Raw genomic sequence first — 22,960 nt, forward strand, 5'->3', positions numbered from 1 at the left:
CATCCTCTCTCCCTACTAGATACAATTGTACCCACTTTCCTGAACTTCTTGTTATTTGTCATATTTTTTTCACCAAGGATTTATTTATTTATTTTTAATTGATAGTTCCAGGTAATTGGAATAATCTGGCAGAAGCAAGGAATGTGCTGTATGTCCTTTTGTGGACACACTTTATTTCTTATTTCTAGGCATAGTAAAACCATTATGATTATTCTTTAGAAGTTTGCTCTTTGGATTTCTGTTTAGTGATTTTCTTTCTTTTTTTTTCCCCCTAATTGCCATAAGGTGCTACAAAATCTAGCTTGCTGTCAGCACCCAGTATAGTCAGTATGTTTGTACCTGCACCAGAAGAATTTGCTGATGACCAGCCCATTATGATGACTGACAAGTAAGTTTTTTTTCTGTTCCTTTCAAAGAACTAGTTGAACTTTAAATATGTCAAGTAAAGTATAGATATACTTTATGGAAACATTCTGTTATTTATCTCTATGCCAAGTTTTTTACTTAATTTTTTTTACCCCAAGGTAAACACTTCCTAAACACTGCCAGCAAGATGTGGTTTTAATTCGGTAGGACCTGGATGATTTTACCCAGGTGAAATGATGACTCAGGCTATTGCGTGTGCACAGATGGCAAGGGAAGCACTTTCCATCCTATTTTAAATCAAGGCTTCTTTGTGATCCATCAGAAACCACTTTTGTCTTAGGGGAAAAAAAAGAAGTTCCATTTAAAAATTCCTTTGGGTTTCTGTTGAAATCAGTATTGCGTAATCATGTGTAATCAGTGTAGCATTTTTAAAGCTGATACTCACTGATCCTCAAAGCTTTTTCAAACCCTAATTGGTTGATTCAAATGCCTCTAAAGGAAATGTTAAACAGAAGTGTATTCATTTAATGGAGAGGTAAAGCAGTCATCAGGGAGCCATGCAATACTTGGGAAGAGAAACTACAAGTTCTTTCCTGCTCAGTCCAAACATGCAAGGATAATCACTGGAGAAAGACAGGACCATTGTGCAGGCTGTGACTGGAAATGGACTGTATTGTGTGACTAAGTGAAGCATCCCAAAAGTTAGTCTGGTCTGTGGCACTTCCCTTGGCCATTTCAGCAAAGCTTAAGCACCACCTATTAACATACAGACCAGCTCAGCTTGACTTTCATGGCTTTGTTGGCATATTTTCTTTCTGTTCAGTAACAAAGGCAAGAAAATTGCCTGTTCAGTTCCATTAAGTTAAAATCTCACAATCTGCTGGAGTCATTAGCAACTGATTGATCAAATTAAGCAAGCCTTCCTACTGGGCTGAGATGAGCCAGTTTCCCACATTGGTTTGCCTTTTTCCTAGGTTGTGAAAGCCTGTCTCATCTCTCCTAAATCTGACATCCCCTTTATAATTAGACATTACGGAGCCCTTTCAGAACTTCATCACTTGTCTTTGAGCATTTCAGGTAGGATAAGTGACTCAGAAGCAAATCTGCCCTGGGAAAGTAGACTTGTCTGAAATCTAAGGTTCTGTGCCCCTGAAAGGTCCTTTCATTTATTTCTTAATAGCTGTAACTGCTGTGGGAACCAATCATATTGTTTCCTAATCATGTAATTTGTTATTCATAATTCATGACTAACAGGAAGGGCAATGTGAAATTGTTCCATCTCTTTAAGATCATTTATGAGTGTCATTGTTTGTGTCTATGCTGCTAAACAGAAGAGTGCCAGGGACTTGAGCCCTTGCCTGAGTCCAAGTCACAGGAATTGGCTTGTGCTCACATTGCTGAGGGCTAGTCTTCACTGCTGCAGGTTTCTCTTGGATAGTGCAAACTGTAGCAGACCAATACAGTGAGGGAGTTGGAATACAATTACCAATGAAGGACTCAAAACAAGGCCAGCCCCGTGGCCCTCTTTCATTCCTCACGGAAGAAACAGCCAGTGCAGCTAGTGAGAAGCTTCATTAACGTTTAAAAGCTATAGACTGTTACACAATTTCATTATCTTTCTAAATAAATTTGGAGTAGAATGTACTAAGTAATAGTATTTTAAAAGACATAATTATACACAGATGTATGTATAATAATACTTTGTTTTAAATTTGTAAACATCAGTTTTAAAAACTGTTCTTTGCAGGTGCCATGACTGTGGAGCTATTCTTGAAGAATATGATGAAGAAACACTAGGCCTAGCCATAGTTGTACTCTCAACCTTCATTCACCTTAGTCCAGACTTGGCTGCTCCTCTGCTATTGGACATCATGCAGTCTGTAGGAAGGTAAATTCAGGACTTTCCTCTCTCCAATAAGATTGAAAGAATTTTGTGCCTGGAATTGGGTTTACATAACCTTCACTGTAAAAAAGCATATCTTTTAGAACTCTTAAGTAAATAACATCTGTTTCTGTCTGTGTCTTCATTACTCATAATTTTATACATTTCTTATGTAACTTCTTCCACTATTAGTTCAATTTTGGGCAGCTCCTTTGATGTTTTCCCTTTTTACTATGCAAAGGGAGATTCCAGCTCAGGAATCTTTCCAGTTTGTCCCGCTGTAAGCAGTGATGTAAAGAACAAATTCAGATTTTTTGCAGTACACTTATTTATTTACTACCCTGTTTATTACCTGAGCAGTATTTGATGCAGTAATTGGCATACTTCTTGATTGTTTTATGTGAAGAAAAATTTACTGTTAGTTTTTATTCGTCCTGCTAGTTGCTCCTTGAACTGTTTTTTTGTGCTTTGCTAGTTGCTCCTTGAACTGCCTTCCTGTGGTTTTTATATCCTATTTGCTTTCATTTGAGACATGACTTCATCTTTTTGAAAGAAGCCTTCTTTTTGTAATAATCTCCCTCACCTTACTTTCTTCGGCTCTTCTGAAGACTTCCTTAACAAGTATGGTACCTTTACCCTGTGCTTCTGCTGTAATATTCTTAAGCAGCATCTGTGCTTCTTATAAAAAATGAATTCTCTTGGCTCCCCCTTTTTCCTGCTTTGACAGAATTTTTCACTTTTATGTGATTCCTGCTTTAAAAGTTATGCAGAAGTGTGATCAGGTTTTCTGAACTTTGCTCCTGGAGGACTCATTGGTAGGATCATTCATTAGCATACCTGAAACTCTTCAGGCTTTTCACCTGTATTTTTTATGCTAATTAGGACTAGGTAACAAGTTGCATCTCCTTATGAGGGCTTCCAAACCAGCTGCTGCCTGAGGTTGTCTCTGATAAGGTCTTAAACACATTACCTGTGGTTGCTACCTTGGCCACTTCAGGCTTTTTGCCTCAGAGGTGGGGTGGGTGTGTTGGGGGTGTTATAGAATAAATTTCTGAGCAACACTAGACATGTAGAAATGATGCTCTCCTCCTCCATGTTCTTTTTAGTGACTGAAGTTCAATTTGCTTGACTGTGGCTTCTGCAGGGACACAGCTCTTCACAGCCCTGCTTCTCTATTACCTCCCAATTCCATTTAAACACAGAAGCTATTCAAGTCCTCTATTTCCATTAATTGCAAGGCTGCACTTCCCTGCCATCACTGCTAATTAACTCCAGTGGAGGCAAAGTTTCTGATCTAGACAGATGCTGCTCATTCTGTATGACTCTTGTAAATACAGCAGTACTACAGCCACAGAGAGTAAATAATTTGGAAGATGAATTAGTCTTGTTGCTACTGGCTGTAGTTTTGGACAAATTCTAAGTCCAATAAGAGGCTTCCCACAAAAGAATTATTTTGAATATATGCTAAATAAGTAACATATACAGGCAGAGAGGCATTCAGGTGCCTCATGTATATAACCTAAGTCTGTCTTTCATCTAGCAGTGCCATATCATTACCTCCAAATACCCATCTAGCAGCAGAAGTGAGAATGAATTAGACTTTTTGCATTTTTATTCTTACAAAAAGAACTTCTGCTTTCATGCATAGAAGAGGAAACAAGGAGTTAGGTAATCCAAGGTCTTTCAGAATACCTAAACAACACACAGAGAGATTTTCAAAAGTTATTTGGGTACACACAAATACAAAGGGGCATCTATTGTGATTTTCAGAAGACAAGAAATTTTTGGGTTCAAATGACTGAGGATTAGAGATTGACATGTTCCTAAGATTCTGACATGCATTTTAGTTTATGCTCTGGTTCCTGAATTAAGATTTTTGATTTGGTGATTCTTATTTTATTGATTTCCAAACAGTAAAACTGGATTTGAAAGTTTACATTTAGACTCCTGACGTAGTGAAGAGCTTTGAAAAGCTTAACTTCTGTTCCTAACATGTACAGATTTAAACACATCCATTTACTACCTTCTGTCCATTTACTGTTCTGCTCTGTGGTCTGCAAAGTGGAGGTAATGATGGGAGTTCATGGCCTTTGTGCAACTAAGATATTTAGAGTAATGATAAATACATACAAACTGCACGTTTCACAAAGTTTCAGATGTTCCCAAGTGTTCAGTGTAGTTTATGTCTCATGAAGTTTTTCCAAAGTTAGAAACCAAATACTTTGTTTATCATAAAACCCATCCTTGCATTATCAAATTCAAAAGGAGAAAAAAACATTGGACTTCGACTTCTTTTAGAAGAAAGATTTTAAGTTCTTGTTTTTCTATGCTTCAGCAGATTTTTGAAAACAAGTATCATGTCCATTGGACATGTGATTAGTCTCATTGCATTCTGCAGAAATCCTCCTGTGCTTTAATGTAAGCCCATGCTACAGTTATTCCAGAATAAAGGTCTGTAGTGCTTGAAGGTGGCTTCAGACCTTTTCACCCAGAAAAAACTTTGCACAGCAGAATTAATATGTTGTATTTTAGTGTGGATTCCTCTTAGCAATAGTGGAGTCAGGAACTCTAATGAGTTTTTCTGATTTATGCTACCACAACTGAAGAGAATTTAATCTTCAATCCCCTGCACCATCCAGTTTGAGATTATTGCACTGTTGACAGTATACTGTGTCCCCAGCTTGCCAGGCATAAGTAATGAAAATCACCATCCATTTTGGTTTATGCTTTTGCATTCAGATGAGCTGCCTTAGGGTCCTTTTTGGATTTTGTTTTCTAAACACCTCTGTGGTGTTTAGAGAGGAAACTATCTTCAGAACAGAGGCTGAGCAACAGCCTAAAAGGATCATAAATCAAAAATAAACATTGAAGGCCAGGTCATCAGCAGATATAAAATAATGTAGTTCTCTGAACTTTCCACTTAGATATATTGTCTTATACCATCTGAAATACTAGTGTACAGCAGATTAAAGTAAAAATTGCATAGTATTTTGTATGTAAGAGATGTTTCCTGTGTACATGTTTATAATTGCTTTTTAGTGGCTTTTATTATTAAAGGTGTGTTGCTTTGACATTGTAAGCCCTGATTCTGTTCATTTACATGTCCTGCATATTGAAGTGCATGATTTTACTTTAAGATTGTGTTCAGTGTTTTCATCACTGAATGCCCATATTTAGCTTTAAAGTCTATATTTAGGTACTAAAATAAATGACCTGATTTTGGGAACACAGTCTTTCTCATCTGACTTTGTCAGAGCTCGTAGGTAACTTAGTATTTCTGAAATTAGGACAGTTATTTAGGTGCCAAAATCTGGAACTAGGAGCCTTACTTCAGACTGCCAAGCAGAGAATTTTTTGCTTAGTCTGTGTTGCTGAGTTAATCAGAAACAATTCAGTCAGTAGGCACCTTCTGGCAAACTTTCTTTCCCTCTAAAAAAAATCAGTTATTATCCATGATGTGCTCTAAGGCAATAACTTCACTATCTTTGTGTTAGTGGAGGGAGTCAAGTAGATTTGTCTTTAGAGCTGTTAAGTATTAGTGAAACTGCAAGACTGAATAGAGTTTATATGTCATGCAAACATTATTTTTCTGAATTTAAATGCTCTGCAGAAGATCTTTCTGGTGACATTTTAAATGTTCTCTAAAGTTGTTGTTCATTATTTATTTAAAATAATACTTTATTGGCTTACTTAAAGGCGAAACACAAAAAAGCGCATATGAGCTTCAGTTACTTTTCTATTTTTATTCCAGGTTGGCATCAAGCACCAGTTTTTCTAATCAAGCAGAAAGGTATGGTAGCAAATGATACCTTGATAAAAATGAAACAATGAATCTAAAGCACCATATTCCCTGACCCTGAAATCAACTAAATTTAACTTTTAAAAATGTTATGTAAGGTTTGTGAGTAAGAGGAAAAAACTGCTCGTTCCCGCTTGTTTCAAATACCATGCGTGTTCTGAAGATGAACAGGAACCCTTATTCATGTGTATTAAACTTGAAAAAACTCAGATTCAAATGTAATTTAAAGAGACTGCCTGGTTTTCGCAATTTCAATGCAGCTTTTTCTAACCTGTCCAGTGTTCAGTATTTGTCTTGATGAACTATCTCTATACATTCAGTCAAATGAATTGTCCTTGGCCGTGGATAATCCCTGGTAGTGTTGTCTTATGATGTAAAGCAGATGCTGAATAGGGTGAATTCATTTTAAGAAGCTGTAAAGCACGCTAAGATATGCAGTTTATGAGTAAATAGGTAATACTTAGCTTTTTAAATTAAATCATTCATTTATGAGTGATTAGGAAGTATTTAAGCTCTTGAAGAAAACTGCAAGAGGCAAATAAATATTATTGTGCTTGTTTCCTTATTGTTCTTATGTATGTTGGTAAAGCAGAGAGCCTTACCCTGTGTCACTGAAATACACAAGGTGAGAGCAGGATTTTGGACTCAGATAACTCACAAATAAAACTGGAAAATCAGGAAATATACAAATACAAATATTTATTGAGACAAATACTTTAGGTATGTGTACATAACTTATTCAGCTCTTCATAGTTGATCTGAAGTTATAAAATCAATATGCTAAATTTCTGTGGGGATCAGGACAGTTCTGCTATTGACTATCTCACTCAAAACTGAACAGTTCCACAATTAGAAAGAGTAGCATCATTATTTTCTCCCTGTAGTTAGCTTTGAGAAGTGTTTTATCTGCAATGCAATTTTTTCTTCTTTTTTCTTGCCTTCATTTCAGCATGATGATCCCTGGAAATGCTGCAGGTGTGGCCAAGCAGTTCCTCCGTTGTGTGTTCCATCAGCTGGCTCCCAATGGCATCTTCCCTCAGCTCTTCCAGAGCATTATTAAAGGTAATGTGTGATACCTGAGTGCATTTCTGACCTTTGGTTTCCTCTGTATGAGCAGCCAGTGCAAAAATGTCCTTCGAATTTCAGATGGAAGCTTTTTAAGGACCTTGGCCACGTCTCTTATGGACTTCAGTGAGCTGAGTTCCATTGCTGCTCTGAGCCAGCTCTTAGAGGTATGTTGACAATTGGCTGTATTAATGGTGCTGGTTTTATTAGCGTTATCATGCACAGTGGATTATTTCTCCTCATTCGAGTTCAAACTTGCATCATCAAAAACAGAGTGAATTTTTGTATTGTCCTCCCTGGAAGCAAGCTGTCCTCACCATTTTCTTTCTGGGTTTTGCTCTCACTAGTAGTTTGGTTTTTTGTTTTTTGTTTTGTTTTGTTTTGTTTTTTTAACCACACACCAGCTCCTGGAGCTATTCTATTCATTGGTAGTGTGGCCCATTCCTTCTTAAGAGTTAGGATCCTGCTTATAACATTTTGGCTCAAAATCTTTTGGTCAGTGGTTTAGGAACTGAACTGGACTAACACATAAATGTCACATATACAGTTCAAATTCTCTCCACAACATTATCATTAACATCACAGAAAAGCTAAGTGGTATTTGATCTGAACAAATTAGCCTCAGGACTTCCAAATTCTGCTTAAGGGACCATTTCTGCATGTGTACGTTTGTTCACAGTTCTCATTTTCTTTCCCAGGGTTTAAACAACAAAAAGAATTTGCCAGCAGGGGGGGCAATGCTACGCTGTTTGGATAACATTGCTACCTTTATGGAAGCCTTGCCGATGGATTCACCCAGCAACCTCTGGACCACGATTAGTAATCAGTTTCAGACCTTTCTTACTAAACTCCCATGTGTTTTGCCACTTAAGGTATGATATACGGACATCTGAAACAAGATATACTGCCATTGTTCAGGATGTACTGAAACAGTGGGAGAACTGTGGATGACAAATCAGAGTGTGTTGTGAATATTTTCTAATGATTCGACTAATGTTTCCAGAGGACGGGATTTATTGCACCTCTGATCCATCCCTTTAATTATGTTTTCCGTGGGTGACTGACCAGAGTACTCTTTGCTTCTTTCTTGGCTTTTTGCCTATGTGTTTTTCATGCCCTATCTTTGTCAGATTGTATTTGAGAGAGTCAACATTTAGGCAATAAAAATCCATGTGGTTTTAACTGTTAAAACTAAATAAAACTCTCAAGAAGAGCAGCACCACTTAATTAATTTGCTGAAAGTACACAGTAGTCAGACAGGCAGAGAGAACTGAGACTACTGGGAATTGGACCTAGCCTGTTTGGCTGATCAGGTTGTAGTTCTGGCTGTAATCAGAATATAGTTGCAGAAACTGAATCTAGAAGCTTTAGACTCTGCTTTCTGAGAGCTCAGAGGACATACAGCAGGATCTTAACTCCTAGGAGTGTATTTCCAGATGTCTTTTCAGTAAATACAGTAAAAATTTTTCTGAGTCTTTCCAGTAAACATGGAATTCTGATGCCCTTACTCTGACTTTATTTCCTATGGTATAAATGAGGCCAGTGATAATTTCTTCTGTGCAAAGTAGTGTTGCTCAGTATGAGCTGAGGGATCCAAGATCTGATTTTGTGATTGATAACATTGTCTTTTGAATTTGGGGTCATTGCCCAAGTACATGAATGATATTAAATTCCATGGCAGTATTATGCAATAGTCAGATCTTGAAACCTCTTTAGGTTTTGGAAGATTGAGACATTATCCTGCAGCACTTATTAAGCCAAACAGGCAATAACCATTCCCTCTGTATACTAGCCACCCCAATCTGCTGCATCTTATGTAACTGAAATAAATAGAAAGAAATTAATTGGATCTTAGTGGTTCCAACTGCATATGTGCCATTCACAGAACCTTTAAGGTGGAGTGTTTACTCTGATTTTCATGGAGTGAAGCTAACTTTCCTAAACTAGCCCTTTAGTGGAGCAATCTCATCTGAAGGCCTAAGCTGTGGTATGTTACCACTGAAGGGATATGATTGTATTCAGGAATAAGCCACTTTAGAGAAAGTAATTAAGAAATCATTTTTCAGACTCTACCTATAACTTACTCATAGCTGCTACCACTGTAAGCAAGATGTGCACAGAAAGGTACTAACTCTGTTTTTTTCTTTTTCTTTTCTGTCTTCAAATATGTTCAGTGTTCTTTAGACTCTAGTTTAAGAATCATGATTTGCTTGTTGAAGATACCCACCACTAGTGCCACCAGGGTAAGTTCCAAGAAGACAAAATTCTATTGCCTCGGATTTAGCCAGCCTGTGCTACTGTATCTATTGTATGGTGTTGTGCTACTGTATTGTATTCTTATCCCCTGGATAGTAAAGTAATATATAAACATAAAATGGTGCAGTCCAATACTCTTTGGAGAATAATAAGATGTTTGGAATCTAGGTTACAGTAAAGCGTGGATAGAATTACCTTCTTGCATGGGTGTGAATGTATATCTTCTTAAAGATCTGATGTTCTCTTTTTTTTTCACCTCCTCTTTTTTTTTCTTGAAAAAGCCCCACATGAGTAATGAACTTCCTTAGGCATTTTTCAGTACAATTCCACTGAGGTCAGTGAGGTTTTCCTGCATAAACGCTACAGAATCTCGTATATCTCATAAGCACCGTGTCAGGGGTGAAACTGTTCTCTAATTTTTCGCTTCTAATTTCTCACAGAAGCAGGAAAGCAGATGACACAGCTGTTGGACGAAAGCAATGTAAATCCCAGGCAGATAGACTCTGAGCTAAAAATAGTACTGTTCCATTCAGGCATTTCTGAGTTGGAATGCTTTTTGCTGTGTTGGGCAACCAGTTATTGATTTCTCTAAATCATGTCATTGCAGAGTCTTCTGGACCCTTTTTCAAAATTGCTAAGTTTTGTAATTCAGAATGCTGTCTTCACTCTGGCCTACCTGGTGGAACTGTGTGGTTTGTGCTACCGAGCCTTCACTAAGGTAACAATGATGCTGTATCTTCCTTTGGGGACAAGGGAAAATAGGACCAAGTCCTACTTCCCACAAGTAGTTTGGAAGTAAAGATGAAATCATTGTCAAGTTTCAGACATGTCAACAGTTTTAATGTAGTTTGGCTAATCAAGCAGTCATCATGATTCAGTGCCTTTTAATAATACTGAGTTTTACATTCATAGTGAAGATGCAGATGAAGGGAACCTGCTGATAACATTTTTCAGAAAAGTATTTTGGTGTGATTTCATGACTTGGACTTTTTTCTCTGTTGTTGAGAAGATACCTGGTATTCATGCATTGCTTAAAATGTCTGTACAGTCTTATCTTTCCTAGTGCACAGGTTTAGCCACACACTTTGTGAGTAGAAATGTAAATATTCCTGGTAGTGCCTTTTGAGAGCACAGCTGTGGGGGGAGGCAGCAGATAATTAAGTAAAATGGAAGACTCCAAGATAGAAGTTTTCCAGCTTAGGTAATGTTTCATTCTGTATTAGTGTTTCCCTTTGGCATGCACGGCTGTAAGCTGTGTAGAAAAGAGAACAGTATGTGTGCACCTTAAAAAGGTTTTAAGGTTCATGGATGAAAGCTATGGTCTACAAATACGATCAGTTATTACTAAGTTTCATTTTTGTAGCTACCAGTAAGAAATTGAACAACAAAATCCACAAAAAGCAATCAAACCTTTTACTAAGGTCGTATATGTTCCATTATTGTAGATGGTCAAGGTCCTGAGCAAAAATGCTGCTTCAGCCACTAAGTGCACAGTCTTCCATCCTCAATATGTTTGTCAGAACAGTAATTAATCCTCAGGAAACATTTTGTCATAAGTAGCTACATGATTTTCTATATTGGTAATGTATAGCTGGAACGTGCGTTGTTTGAGTCTTGTTAAGACTTAAAATATTGCTGAACAAACAGTGAAGAAATGATAAAAGGAATGACACTCTCACAGAAAAGCTGCACCACAAGAAAATAGGAAACACTTTTACCAGATTTAATGGTTTGAAGCTAACAGTATGTTTGATGACAGCAAACAAATACTACCTTTTTGTCTCATTTGAAACAGTAGAGTTTATGAGACAGAAAGATCCTGAATACAGAAGAGATTGTCTAGCTTTTGGAAGTAATTTGAGTTAGATTTATAGTTAAGGCTTTGGGAAAGACAAAGTGAAAAAAATTAATGACCGCTGTTAAAAAAAAAAGAAATCAGTTGTGATGTGTTTCTCTACAGTGAAAATTACTGTAGGTAAATAAGAGTGTTGTTTGTGATAGAATACCAAATAGAAGTGAATTCCAGAATAATTTGTGAACATTGAAACTACTCAAATTTAATTACTTGTTTTGCAACTTTGAGTATGCTGACTGGAACAAAACAGCAACTTCCAGCTAAGCTGTGGAGGGTTCTTGTCTTTTCAAAGAGCAAGCTACTCCAACATGCACTTTGTAGAGGTCAGTGCTGTACAGCCACTCCAAATCTTTTTATATCTCCAACATTTTCCTAATACCCTGTGGCAGAAATATCTGAGTTTCTCTTGTCTTGGAGCCTGAAGACTCACGTCAATCTGATATTTCCTTGTCTGAGGTTCTGTTCCAGGTCAGCAATTTGATTTTCTCAGTGCCTTTGGAACTCTCAGTTGAGAGAAGCATCTCTTCTGTGGATTGTAATCTTATCTTTAAGTTTTCCTTTCAAGTATCTTAAGGTCCTAAATGGACACTTTCTGGCTTTCTTATCTCTTACAGCTGCAGAAGCTTGAACCTAAACATAGCCTTTGCTAGTATTCTGTTTTCCCTTACAAAGTAAATGCAGAATGCCTCATGATTTTGCTATTGAATTTTTTGAAAGAATATTAAGTGGCTGATCTTCACTATTTGTAATTACCATAATACCAACAGAGGTAAAATAAAGAATTTTGCTTTATACTGGCTTACTTGGAGGATAGCATACCACTCCATTAAATATCCAAATTTACTCTTCTTATTACTCAGTTTGGAACCTGTGGTACTGCTAGAACTTCAGTAGTTTCATGTTCTACATGTAGACATCTGGTAAGTCACAATTTGACGGTTGCAAGGCATTTTTTTATAGGGATGCATAGACATTTGAGAGGGTTAATTTGGCTGAACAGTGACTAAAGTGTTGTATTCTTTACACTCTGATACCAGGTTTACACATGGGGTTCCCCTGGGTGTTATTCTCATGCAACAATGGCTCTGTGGCAGAATATGAAGTTCTTAAAGTATGTATAAAATAGGCTTATACATATTTATCACCAACATAATGATAGGAATAAGTAAACTTGGATAGGAAGGGTATTCTGGGCCATGGACTTACATGTTGTCACTCCTGATTATAGTGCAGGAAGCAAGAGGTCAGATGTCAAAAAACATTTTGCCTGATTTTGCTTGATCTCTCTGTACTGCATGTGCTTAACAAACATTAAGAGTTTAGACTGTGAGATAGGAGACTTCTTTGAGAAAGAGGTAGTTAACTGTTGTATTATCCTTAAAGCCAAGAAAAGCTGGGATTCTTGAAGCCTGTGATTCCTTTCCAGTGTTCTGACAAAGCAATTTATTATGGCCCAGTTATGTCCTCTATTGCATAGATGTTAGTATGTTAAGTAGCTGAAAGCTTTTGAAAGAATTTTGTTTCTGTTCTTTTCCAGTATGTGCAGGCTACTGTACTGGGTTACTGATAGGAACTTCTGTCCACTTTTTTGAGGCATATAGTTGTCAACTGACTTGAGGATGGCACTGTGTAATGTATGTGTCTCAAGACTGAAGGCATGTGATGGTAGGAAGGGTCACTCTTCCTGGTGAATTTTAGGAAGTTGTCAGGGCCTGTTTGCACCATGAGTATTGTGCACTGTTCTGGTTCTCCATTCCCAGTCAGAGTGGAGTAGAATCAGAGAAAGTTCAGGTAAGTGGTAAGAAGAATGATCAAAAAGTAGGATGAGTTCCACATACAGAGGAATTAAGTTAGGGCTCTTTAATCTGAAAGAGCAGTAACTGATGAGAATGTGAGAGGTCTGCAAGGTCATAAGACAGGGATGGGTAATTTCATTCCTTTCCAGTACAAGAACATACTAAGTTTGTAGGACTTAGTGTCAAAGCAAGTAATGGTAAGTGATTCTTCAACAGTGTGTGACTCCTTGCCAAGTACCATGTGTACTAAATGAGTCCAAGAGGTCAATGGGCACCTATGTGGAAGAGAAATCCACTGAGAGTTATGAATAATACAGAAACCACACTGAGCTCAAGAAGGTCCCTGAGCTGAAAATAGTTGGTGGAATTATACGTGCTTACCTTGTTTTTTTTCTTCCTTATGCTTCTGCAATGGCTTAGTTGGAGATAAGTTACTGAAGACATTTTTTCTGGTCTGAACTCTCCTGGATATTCTTATATTGTATTATTTTTATCAGAGCACCACTCATGCTTGTGGAACGTGTGACTTTTGAATGCTTGCCCCCTCAAGTAATGGTTTCATAACACAGCTGATTTTGGAGTGTTAGCTTCCTATGAGTTTAGCCTAGACTGCAGCAATGTAGTCAGACAAGGACAAGGACTGCAGTTTGGGTCCCATTCCATCATCTAAATGTGTTATCTGTCTGCACACTCCATGTAATTGAAGATGAAACTAGGAAGGTTGAAGTAAGGTCTGTTGATTCACAGACTGGCATCATAATGTCCATGAAAGACATACCATTTTGTTGTTTTGGCACCTTCTCTGAAATCGAGGCCTGATATTTAAAATCTGTTTTCATTAAAAGATATGTGTGTTCTGTGGGAGACAAGCAGTGTTTCTGTAAGCTTTGTTTGATAGTATGCTGCACACATAGTGTGGTGACATCAGTTCTCTGAAGAGGAACACTGGTGACTGTTTGGTCTGAGGCAAGCAAAGCTCTCTCTCACTTTCAGCTACTCATGTTCTCCAGCTCCTTCTTTTAGCTGCATTCTCTACTGTGTGTGGCTGGAGGTGGCTTCAAACTGACTATCACTAACTATACCTTGTAAGACTTCTCTGAGGAAGAGACAAATGAACCCATTTTACAGATGCTGCAGAGAAACTGAGGCCCTGATTGAGTAAAAATTTTCACTCATTTAACTTAAGTGAGCAGGCAAGTGCATGCGATTTACAAGATGGAAGATACTAGGTTTTTAATCTTAAGCACACTTTGGATATGCTCTCATTATTGGACAATATTATGTCGTTTCTAATGGTTGTCTGAAAGAGAACACAGCCTAAGTCGTCCTGCTGATCAAAATTCTCGAGTTGCTGTGGTTGGTAGCAGGTTATAGATTTGTTCCACATTTTTATCTTACCATCTAAAGTCGGAGAATGTCAAAGTAAGATGTATAACAGGCCCATCTTATCTCTTGTACCTCCTTGCTGACTCAGCTCTACAACTCTATTCTTAGGCTTCTGTCTTCTAATCTCCTCTGGCTGATTTCCCCCTATGTTTTAAAATGTTTCTGTTGTAGCAGCTGTAGCCAAGACTGTTTGTGTTGTGGAAGTGGAAAAGTACTGCTAGTCTAATGAGTGAAAATGGATGTCCAAGCAACCATAGTGCAGCCACCTTTACTGTAAGGGGAATAACAACAGAAAAAAAGTATGGTAAAGTGTAAACAATTTTTGGCAGGTTCAGTGAAAGAATAATGCTAAATACTATACCAGTTTTGCTCTCCTGTGTAATTTTTTACTGCTTTCCCCTCTTCTTATTGTATGGAACTTAGTGACAGCTACATTTGTATGCCTGGGCTTTATAACTGTTTTATAAAATCTATCTGTATTTCACATGAGAAATATTAAATCTTGGATATAGTGCCTGATAAAACATCAAAGCATAATGACATTCACTGATGTCTGTTCAGTCAAGTCCATAGAATTATATAAGTGATGAGCGATGTCTGCTTTTTTGTAAGACAGGAGAAACTAGTACCCTTTTGTAACTTTGTTATTCTCAAACTTAAATAAAAAGTATCCCTGTTTACTAGTGGCTGTTGGTGACTTTCAGGACATTCATAATTCTGTGTTCTTTTTGTTGTAGGAAAGGGACAAATTCTACTTGACGCGCAGTGTCATATTGGAGTTACTGCAAGCACTCAAGTTAAAGTCACCCTTGCCAGACATGAATCTGCTGCTGTTGGTGCAGGTACAGGAGATTCTTGTGTAATTCTCATACTGAACCTGTCTCAGCCCAACTTCAGGAGTGGGACAGAGGAAGAAGAACTAAGTCCAACATGGTTGCAAAAAGTACCAGCAATGTTGGGAAAGCAGGAACTCTTTGAATGGAAATCCAGTTACTTATGTACGCATTGTTGCATGCATTGAGGCTTCCACATTAAAATTTAAGAAACTAAATTTGGAATCCACATTTCACAGAATGATAATGAGCTGTGCATCATTGCTGCCATATTGAGGATCATAGAATATATCTTGAGTTGGAAGGGACCCATAAGGGTTGAGTCCATTGAGCTTCATACCATGTCGCAGTGGAGCAGGTGCCCCAGGTACTCATATCCTAGCCCCAAGCACAGTGTGCAGTTTGTTTGGGAAAGGGTGCTAGTTGATCATGGGCCAAAACTCAGTTTCTAGCAGTAAACTGTCTCCAGTCCCTGAAGACCATTGTCTTTTAGCCTGTAGTTTTTCAGTAAAGAATACATAGACAATATTTCTGTTCTTTTCATTCTATGGAGTTAAGCTAACTTTTTCATTGGAATATCTGAGGAAATAAGACACAGACTTGTGAAAACTTCTTCTGCCTCCAAGATGGCAAGTGTGACACAAGTTTGCCACCACAAACCTGTCCCACAAAAACAATTTACTGAAGTTCTTCAAATGTAGTCACAGGTAGTGGGCTCTCATTGTTTACAATGAGCTAACAATGATATGTGTTTAAGAACTTAAAATTATAGCATAACAGCACTCCATAAGGTGCAAACAAGATGTTTATTACGTAGGTCATTCATAATGCTTCCAGCATCTGAGCTCCATTCACTCTTTCCGTTCCCGTTGTGGGATCAGAGCTTCATGTAGCTTACTATGGCCTTATTTTCTTCTGAGTACTGGTACATTACTCATAGTAAGTGATTGCCAGTTGACAGAGAAATAATACTGACAAATGAAATTATATAGCCGTTAGGATAACTCTGAAAACAATTATTTTGCCATCAGTGTTAGGGGAAGAATTTGGGAGGCAACGCTTGGTTTTTTGTTTTTTCTTTTGTTGGTAAAGGGTTATTTTTTAAAATCCATTTTAATTTAAAAAGCAGGAATTTGCCCTTTTAAAAAAATTATTATTAATTCCAAACTTCTTTTTTTTCAGTCCCAGCCAGTACCATCAAATAGCTTAACAACCACCAATCTCTTTCTGTCTTACAGGTGCAGTGATGCACCTTGATACTGTGTGCATTGGTATTTGGTTGACTAGAACTGACTTTTCCTGTATTACAGAATAAAGCAATTATTCTGCATTACTCCGTTGTATAGCTCAGTCCTGTGACTGCCCCAAAGGATGACCATCCCCCAGTTTAGGCAATCCTGAATTTCTCATTTGAGAATGCAAACATGCCATGTCAGTTTTAGCAGTGGTATTTAACCAATAAACACTTGCTCTTCATATTGAGTCAAACACCTTATAGACCCAGTAAACAAAACTATGTATCTTTACATTATCTCATAAAGTTAAAGTGATATTTGCCTGGATTTTCCTCCTAGCACTGTTCCCATATGCTGTATTCACTTTGAGATGTATTCATACCTTACACAACAGCATCTAATGTGGATATAAATGTCTTTTATGATGTCTTTCTTTCAGAGGCTGATGAAGTGATTCATATTTCCTGCTATCCAAAGCAGCCAGCTTCTGTTTTTATGCAGTCAGTGGTAAAGAATAGGGGTTGTATTCAGACCATCTGCCATAGATGATGCCTACTGGAGGCATGATGACTACTTCTCCCATTGACTGTGCAAATTGGCAGCTCTCAGTAGTATGTGGTCTGAATCATTCAACAGCCTCTTGAATTTAAATACCATAGTAACCACTAAGCCCACTGTAATTTAAGAAATTTGCTAGTAAAAAACGCATACATATCTGATTTTTTAAATTTTCTTTGGTGTCATTAATAGAATGAAGGGATTATTTCATTTACCACACAGAACCACTACAATATTAATTCAAATTGTATGCTTTGAATCAACAAGGCCATAGCAGAATTAACACAGCAAATGGCTTTAATGGCTTTAATTTCCAACAGTCGTGTCTCCATGGACATGTGAGCTTGTATGCAAGATTCCATACAGACAGTGCACACAGAATACAGAGATTCCATCAAAATGTTCCAGATAACAAAGAAGTTAGGAGCACTTTAATTTAATGATAGATCAGTCGTGGGCTGACTAACAAAGGAATTCCTAGAAATGTACATTTGACACCCACATTTTTCCAGATTATATAGTGCCATCAGTGTCACTGGTGACATAAGTACTAAGATGAGAGTTAACTTTATCCCACTTTACAAAGAATGAGAATTTTAACCACATCACTCCAATCATTGCATAGGTGTCCTGGATGATAAAAGATACAGAAAGTCTGTCTCCTTGATTTGTCCTAGCAAATGAAAGCCATCATGTACATGCTGCTGTTCCATGGGTTTCCATAGGAACTGCTTCTTCACCCAGCATTTTGTTTCCCATTGCTTTTCTCCTGCTCACATTTCATTAGCACACATCTTCAGGATTTTCACTGACTTCAGATTGTATTAGTGTCTCTTTAGAATTTGCTTGTTCAGTCAGGCTCTAAGACTCAGTGTATCTGATCTGTTTTGTTTAGATGACTCCTATTTTGGGAGGAGCTAATGTAAATCAGTGTATATCTAGTGGTTTCACTTTATGTTTCTGTGAAGATCTAATCCACTAATTACTGAATGAAAAGATTTAAGGTGACATATAATATGTTTATAAGAATATATATTTTAAAACATCTGATTATGATGGTAGAGGTATAATATATACAGATTATGATGTATAGATAATTCATTACAGTCAGCAGACATTACAGTTTAGACATTACACTGCAGCTGTACCTCAGCAGGCAATGCCAGTAAGATGCATGACAACTACTTACCCATTTCTCATTTTTTTACACTGTCGGGGTATTTTTCTTTCCCTTTTTTTTCCTTTTTTTGTTTTTTACACGACTGGCATGAAATTGCTTACCAATGACATCTTAATGTATTATAATATCTGTAGAGGGAGACAACATAAATGACAATGAACTGGACTGGAAATGTAAGAAATTTTTCATTTTGAGTTTGGTTTCCCCATGTTGTAGTGAGGTCGGGGTCAGTCTCTTTTCCCAAGTGACAAATGAAAGGACAAGAGAAGATGGCCTCAAGTTGCACCAGAAGAGTTTTAGGTTGGCTATTAGGAAAAATTTCTTCACTGAAAGGATTGTCAGGCACTGGGGCAGGCTGCCCAGGGAAGTGATGGAGTGGAGTGGCACATAAGGATATGGTTTAGTGGTAGCCTTGGCAGTGTTAGGTTTATGGTTGGACTCTGGTCTTAATGTCTTTTCCAACCTAAATGATTCTGATTCTGTGATCCTTTTTTGACTGCATTGCAACTTCAGGAAGGATGCCTGGAACTGCCAGTCTGACAATGAGAAAAATAAGCTAAACAAGGCCTAATTATTCACTAGAGGTTGACTTAAATTTATCAGGTTTTTTTACATATAAATTAATATCTCTTATTTAACCCAAACTCTTCTGTACAAAAGATACAGAAAAGCTATAGATATATAGTTTTTTTTTAATATAGCTCTCCTGCTTTTTTAGAAAGCTTATAGCAGACCAGTAGAGGTTCCTTTGGGTGCTGTTTCTTGTTGTTGTTTTGAAAAGAAAATGTCTGAAATAAATGGCATTTGTCTTTGGTGAGGGTTTTTTGTGACTTAGATGTCGAGTCCTGTACAGTGGCTGTAGTAGTGCACTGAATTGTTGGGTGCTAAATATACTCAGCCAGATTCGTCGTGGAATTATGGTCTTTTTTTGCAGCTGATGTAGTACAAGAGAAGCCAAATCTGCACAAAAATGGTTGACTGAAAAATTGTTTACACAGGAAAACAACCTCTCTGTTGTCCAGTGGACCTAGTGTCAGCATTGCTCTTTCTGAAATAGGGTGCATTAAGAGAAAATCTGTCATCTGTTTGCCTAAGTCCATTAACGGTCCTTTTTAAAAGAGAAGTGAAGAGTCATGGTTGCTGTTTGAACTAAGACTCATCGGTCTTTGCTGGATTGATATGCCCATACCCTAAGGCTTTCATTTGCTTTCCATGTACCTATTATAGCTGTGGCACAGAAGAGCACCAGGCCATGTCTCATCTGAAATATGAGTTAGATTCCTGGTTTATTTCTATTTGGCTCATTCTGGTGTAAAATAAATTTTAACCAGAAGAAGAGTCAACTGGAGCCAGGCCAGTGTCTGAGGATAACTAGTTAGATTATTAGTCTAAACTCAAGTATGTCTCGGACTTTTTGTCAAGACAGGTGAAGTAGTTTCCAAGTCTTGGTTGGCAGTCTGAGTTCAGATTAAATCCAGTTGAAAGGTAAAGCTTGTGGAAGAGTAAATTCTAGGTCTGTAGAGGATATTCTGAAATTTTCACAAAGTGGTCGGTCATTGAGAGTACTGCTAACACACGTGCATTAGACAACCATAAATTATATTGTGTAGTCAATATCTGTCCTAGTTTGTGAAAGTACCGTGGTATTAATTTTCCAGAAAGAAAATTAAATCTTAGACCTTAGTTTGGCAGTTATTTTCTGTCTGCTCTTTCTTAGAAATTTACATTGCATCGCTATGGACAGAAATTGCTCAAGTGCAAATGTAGTGTTAGGACAAGAAGTTGTAGGAACAAGCAAATCATCTGCAGGGTGTCCAATGCCTTATTGAATCTTATAATGATTAAATAACAGTATTAGCTTGTTTAATATATGAATGATGTGGACATTGGAGATTTTAGGTCAAGGGATTTGGAAATAAAAAGAAATAAGAAAAAAGAAAAATAAAGCAAGGAAAATAAAAGTGTAAGAGCAATTAGAAATATTCTACTATAACAGAATGACACTGACCATCTCTCAGAAACTCCTTGTTTATGTAATACTGCAGCCTGTATTGTGCAGAAGTTATATGACACCATACCGGTATGGTCTCATCTTCAAAACTGTTTATATAATTCATCATTGCAGAACTTCAGTGAACGTGTTATATCACAGTGAAGAATATAGCATGTTCTACCTTGTCGTTCTCTATCATGGTTTATTCTATAATGAATGAGGAGCATTTGATATATAGAAGGAATAGAAAATATGTATATATATATTTGTTCATAAAGAAAGTCTGATTTATTATGCAGTATTCTCCAAATTGCTCCTGCACAACATATGTGTTAATTAAGCACATTAAAGTCAGAATTTTTTCATTATATTTATCTCATTTATAATGATGAGTTAACTAGGTTGTTTGTGAAGAAAGACGTCTAGAAGGGCAAATTACCATGAATAAAATCAAGAAGACATCTGAACTGATTTTAATGAAGTAATGAATAAATTATTAGTGTCTTCAGGTTACTCCAAAAAATTTAAAAAATAACTTGTATTTAATTTTTTCTTAGTTTGTTTGTGCAGATGCTGGAACAAAACTAGCTGAGTCAACAATCTTGCATAAACAGATGATTGCCTCAATGCCTGGAGTAAGTACTGAATCAAAGTCTATTTCTTAGTTCTGTTGTTCTGTTTTTAAAAAAAATATCTTATTCAGCTTGTTTCCTTAAAATTAATGCTCTTTCTTTTTCATTTCTCCTCTGGTTGGTAAGATGTATTACAGGCAGAGGTTGAGATGCTTCATCCTTTTTATTAATTTTGGAAAAGTTCTGAACTTGATGTTGCTTCCCTTAGTTTCACTGATAATCTTTAGTCATGTAACTACTTTAGTGGAACCTACGCTCAAGACAAATCGAGACCTTCTACTATTCTGTGTGGGGAACAGAGCAGCTGAATGCCTCAAAAAATAGTAGCAGGGTGGAAAGCTACAAGCCATTGCCTCCATTCTCACAAAAGATTATTTGGTTAAAGAAGGGGGTTAATGCTATATTCATGGCAATGTGTAAAGCATTCATCTATATCCTGATGATGAGTTTAGTTTAGGAGTACTAAATTACAAGTACTCCTATTTGCCTAGGCACTGAGCATGTCCCTGGTGAATATGCGAGGAAGTAGCACAGTGGGAAGTCTTCTCTTGTTCCATGACACATGTGACTGAGTACCCAAACAGATGGAAGAGGGTTAGCCCAGGTTTGCTTCACAAGCTGAGTGAGGAAAATGTTTCCCAATATGTGTGTCAGCTTTAGGGATGACGGGATAGGATCTTTCCCATTATCTTCTGAAGTTCATGATTTTTTAAATGCCAATCTTTAATAATACCTTTCCTCTCAACAGAATATTTTAATTTATACTTGCTTTAAATAGATAGACTAACACTGGTGTGGGAAGCTGTGATAGGAATGTGATCATTTCAGAAGAAATCATAGAAAATCAGACTCTGAATGAAACAGAGTAGATGGTTGGAAAGAAGTCTTGTGCAACTGAGCATTATTTTCAGAGATTGGAGTATAGTATCTTGTATAATTCTGTTATTCAATATTCTGAAACCCACGTGGAATCCTTCATACACATAAACTAGATGGAGGATATACTGACAGGGTGACCTTATTTTACTTATTTTGGTTTTTATTCTGTCATGGAAACTGACAGAAACAACCTTTGAAAAGCCAGAAGGTGGCGCAGTTCAACACTGTGTAGATTGATATTACCATACAAAAATGAGGAGTGCCCGGGTCAGTTGTTTAAGAGTTGTTTAAGAATGCTAGCAGTTTTTCAAATTTCAGCCACTAAAACTCAATTAAGGCTTAATTTTGTGATCAAAACTAAATCTGGTTTATTTGTATACTCAGAGAGGGTAATCAGCCTCTGTGCTTCAAAGTGTAGTTAATTAAGTAGAGGTCAAAGAGGAGTAGTTTTCTTCTGTAAACTCTACAGCAAGGTTTCACCCTGAGCATATGACTTTGGATAAAGTAGTCTTTTGTGACTTCAAAAGGATATTTAATTTAATAATTTCATTGTTTAGCTTCAAAAGTTAATCATTGCTTTAACTTGGCCCCTAAGCATGAGGCATTCATAGTTCCTTTGAATTCAGCTAGCATTGTCTTCACCTCAGACTATTAACATAGAAACAGAAGTTTATTTGATACCTAGTGGGTTGGTGGTATCACCTTCTGAAAGCTTGTCTCCAGGGTTCTCTGGTCTGTTCAAAGTCTTTATTTAATCTGACAGCTTTGTTCCGTTGACTGCTTTGCACACCTTGGGCACATCATGTACTAGCTGAAGGCCAGATTCGCATTTCTCACTATGTTCTAGGAAAAGGATTATGAAAATTTGTACTGCAGAAATACAGCAAGCACCACATGGAGTCCTTTTGTTTTCCCTTTGGGGTCGTTCTTGCTCTGGCACATGTGGCTTCTCAATGCTCATACCTTTAAGATCTAACTGAAGCAGTTTGTAGCTTAAGTGCCATTAAGATGCTGTATTTTGAATGCTTTTGCTTCAGGAGTATATCAGAAATACTCGTTAGTTTTTAAAAAAGGGGAAAAAAGTAAATTTCAGTGATGTTCATTTTAGTGATGTTTACACGTAAAATACCTGAAGACAGTTATTTATACTATTTTTCCATCATGATTAATGTGAATATAAGGGCATCTGTGCGTGTGACTGAATTTCAGTTATAGATTATTGTTTCCATTTGCAGAAATGCTCAG

General features: G+C 37.2%; 1 protein-coding gene across 6 annotated transcripts in view; it reads left to right on the forward strand.

Annotated features, from left to right (window-relative positions):
• Positions 1 to 22,960, forward strand: part of UNC79 (unc-79 homolog, NALCN channel complex subunit) — a 102,407-nt gene that overhangs the window by 64,638 nt on the left and 14,809 nt on the right. For all 6 annotated transcript variants that reach the window (XM_018082857.2, XM_018082856.3, XM_018082854.2 and 3 more), the window contains 10 exons: positions 286 to 388; positions 2,114 to 2,254; positions 6,000 to 6,038; positions 6,997 to 7,109; positions 7,194 to 7,279; positions 7,811 to 7,984; positions 9,287 to 9,355; positions 9,976 to 10,086; positions 15,143 to 15,247; positions 20,762 to 20,839. In XM_018082857.2, coding sequence (XP_017938346.1) covers positions 286 to 388; positions 2,114 to 2,254; positions 6,000 to 6,038; positions 6,997 to 7,109; positions 7,194 to 7,279; positions 7,811 to 7,984; positions 9,287 to 9,355; positions 9,976 to 10,086; positions 15,143 to 15,247; positions 20,762 to 20,839 — 1,019 coding nt within the window. The remainder of the gene's footprint in view (positions 1 to 285; positions 389 to 2,113; positions 2,255 to 5,999; positions 6,039 to 6,996; positions 7,110 to 7,193; positions 7,280 to 7,810; positions 7,985 to 9,286; positions 9,356 to 9,975; positions 10,087 to 15,142; positions 15,248 to 20,761; positions 20,840 to 22,960) is intronic.

This window comes from Manacus vitellinus, unplaced genomic scaffold (assembly GCF_001715985.3).
Source record: "Manacus vitellinus isolate BGI_N305 unplaced genomic scaffold, ASM171598v3 scaffold_6_pilon, whole genome shotgun sequence".
Classification (NCBI taxonomy): Eukaryota; Metazoa; Chordata; class Aves; order Passeriformes; family Pipridae; genus Manacus; species Manacus vitellinus.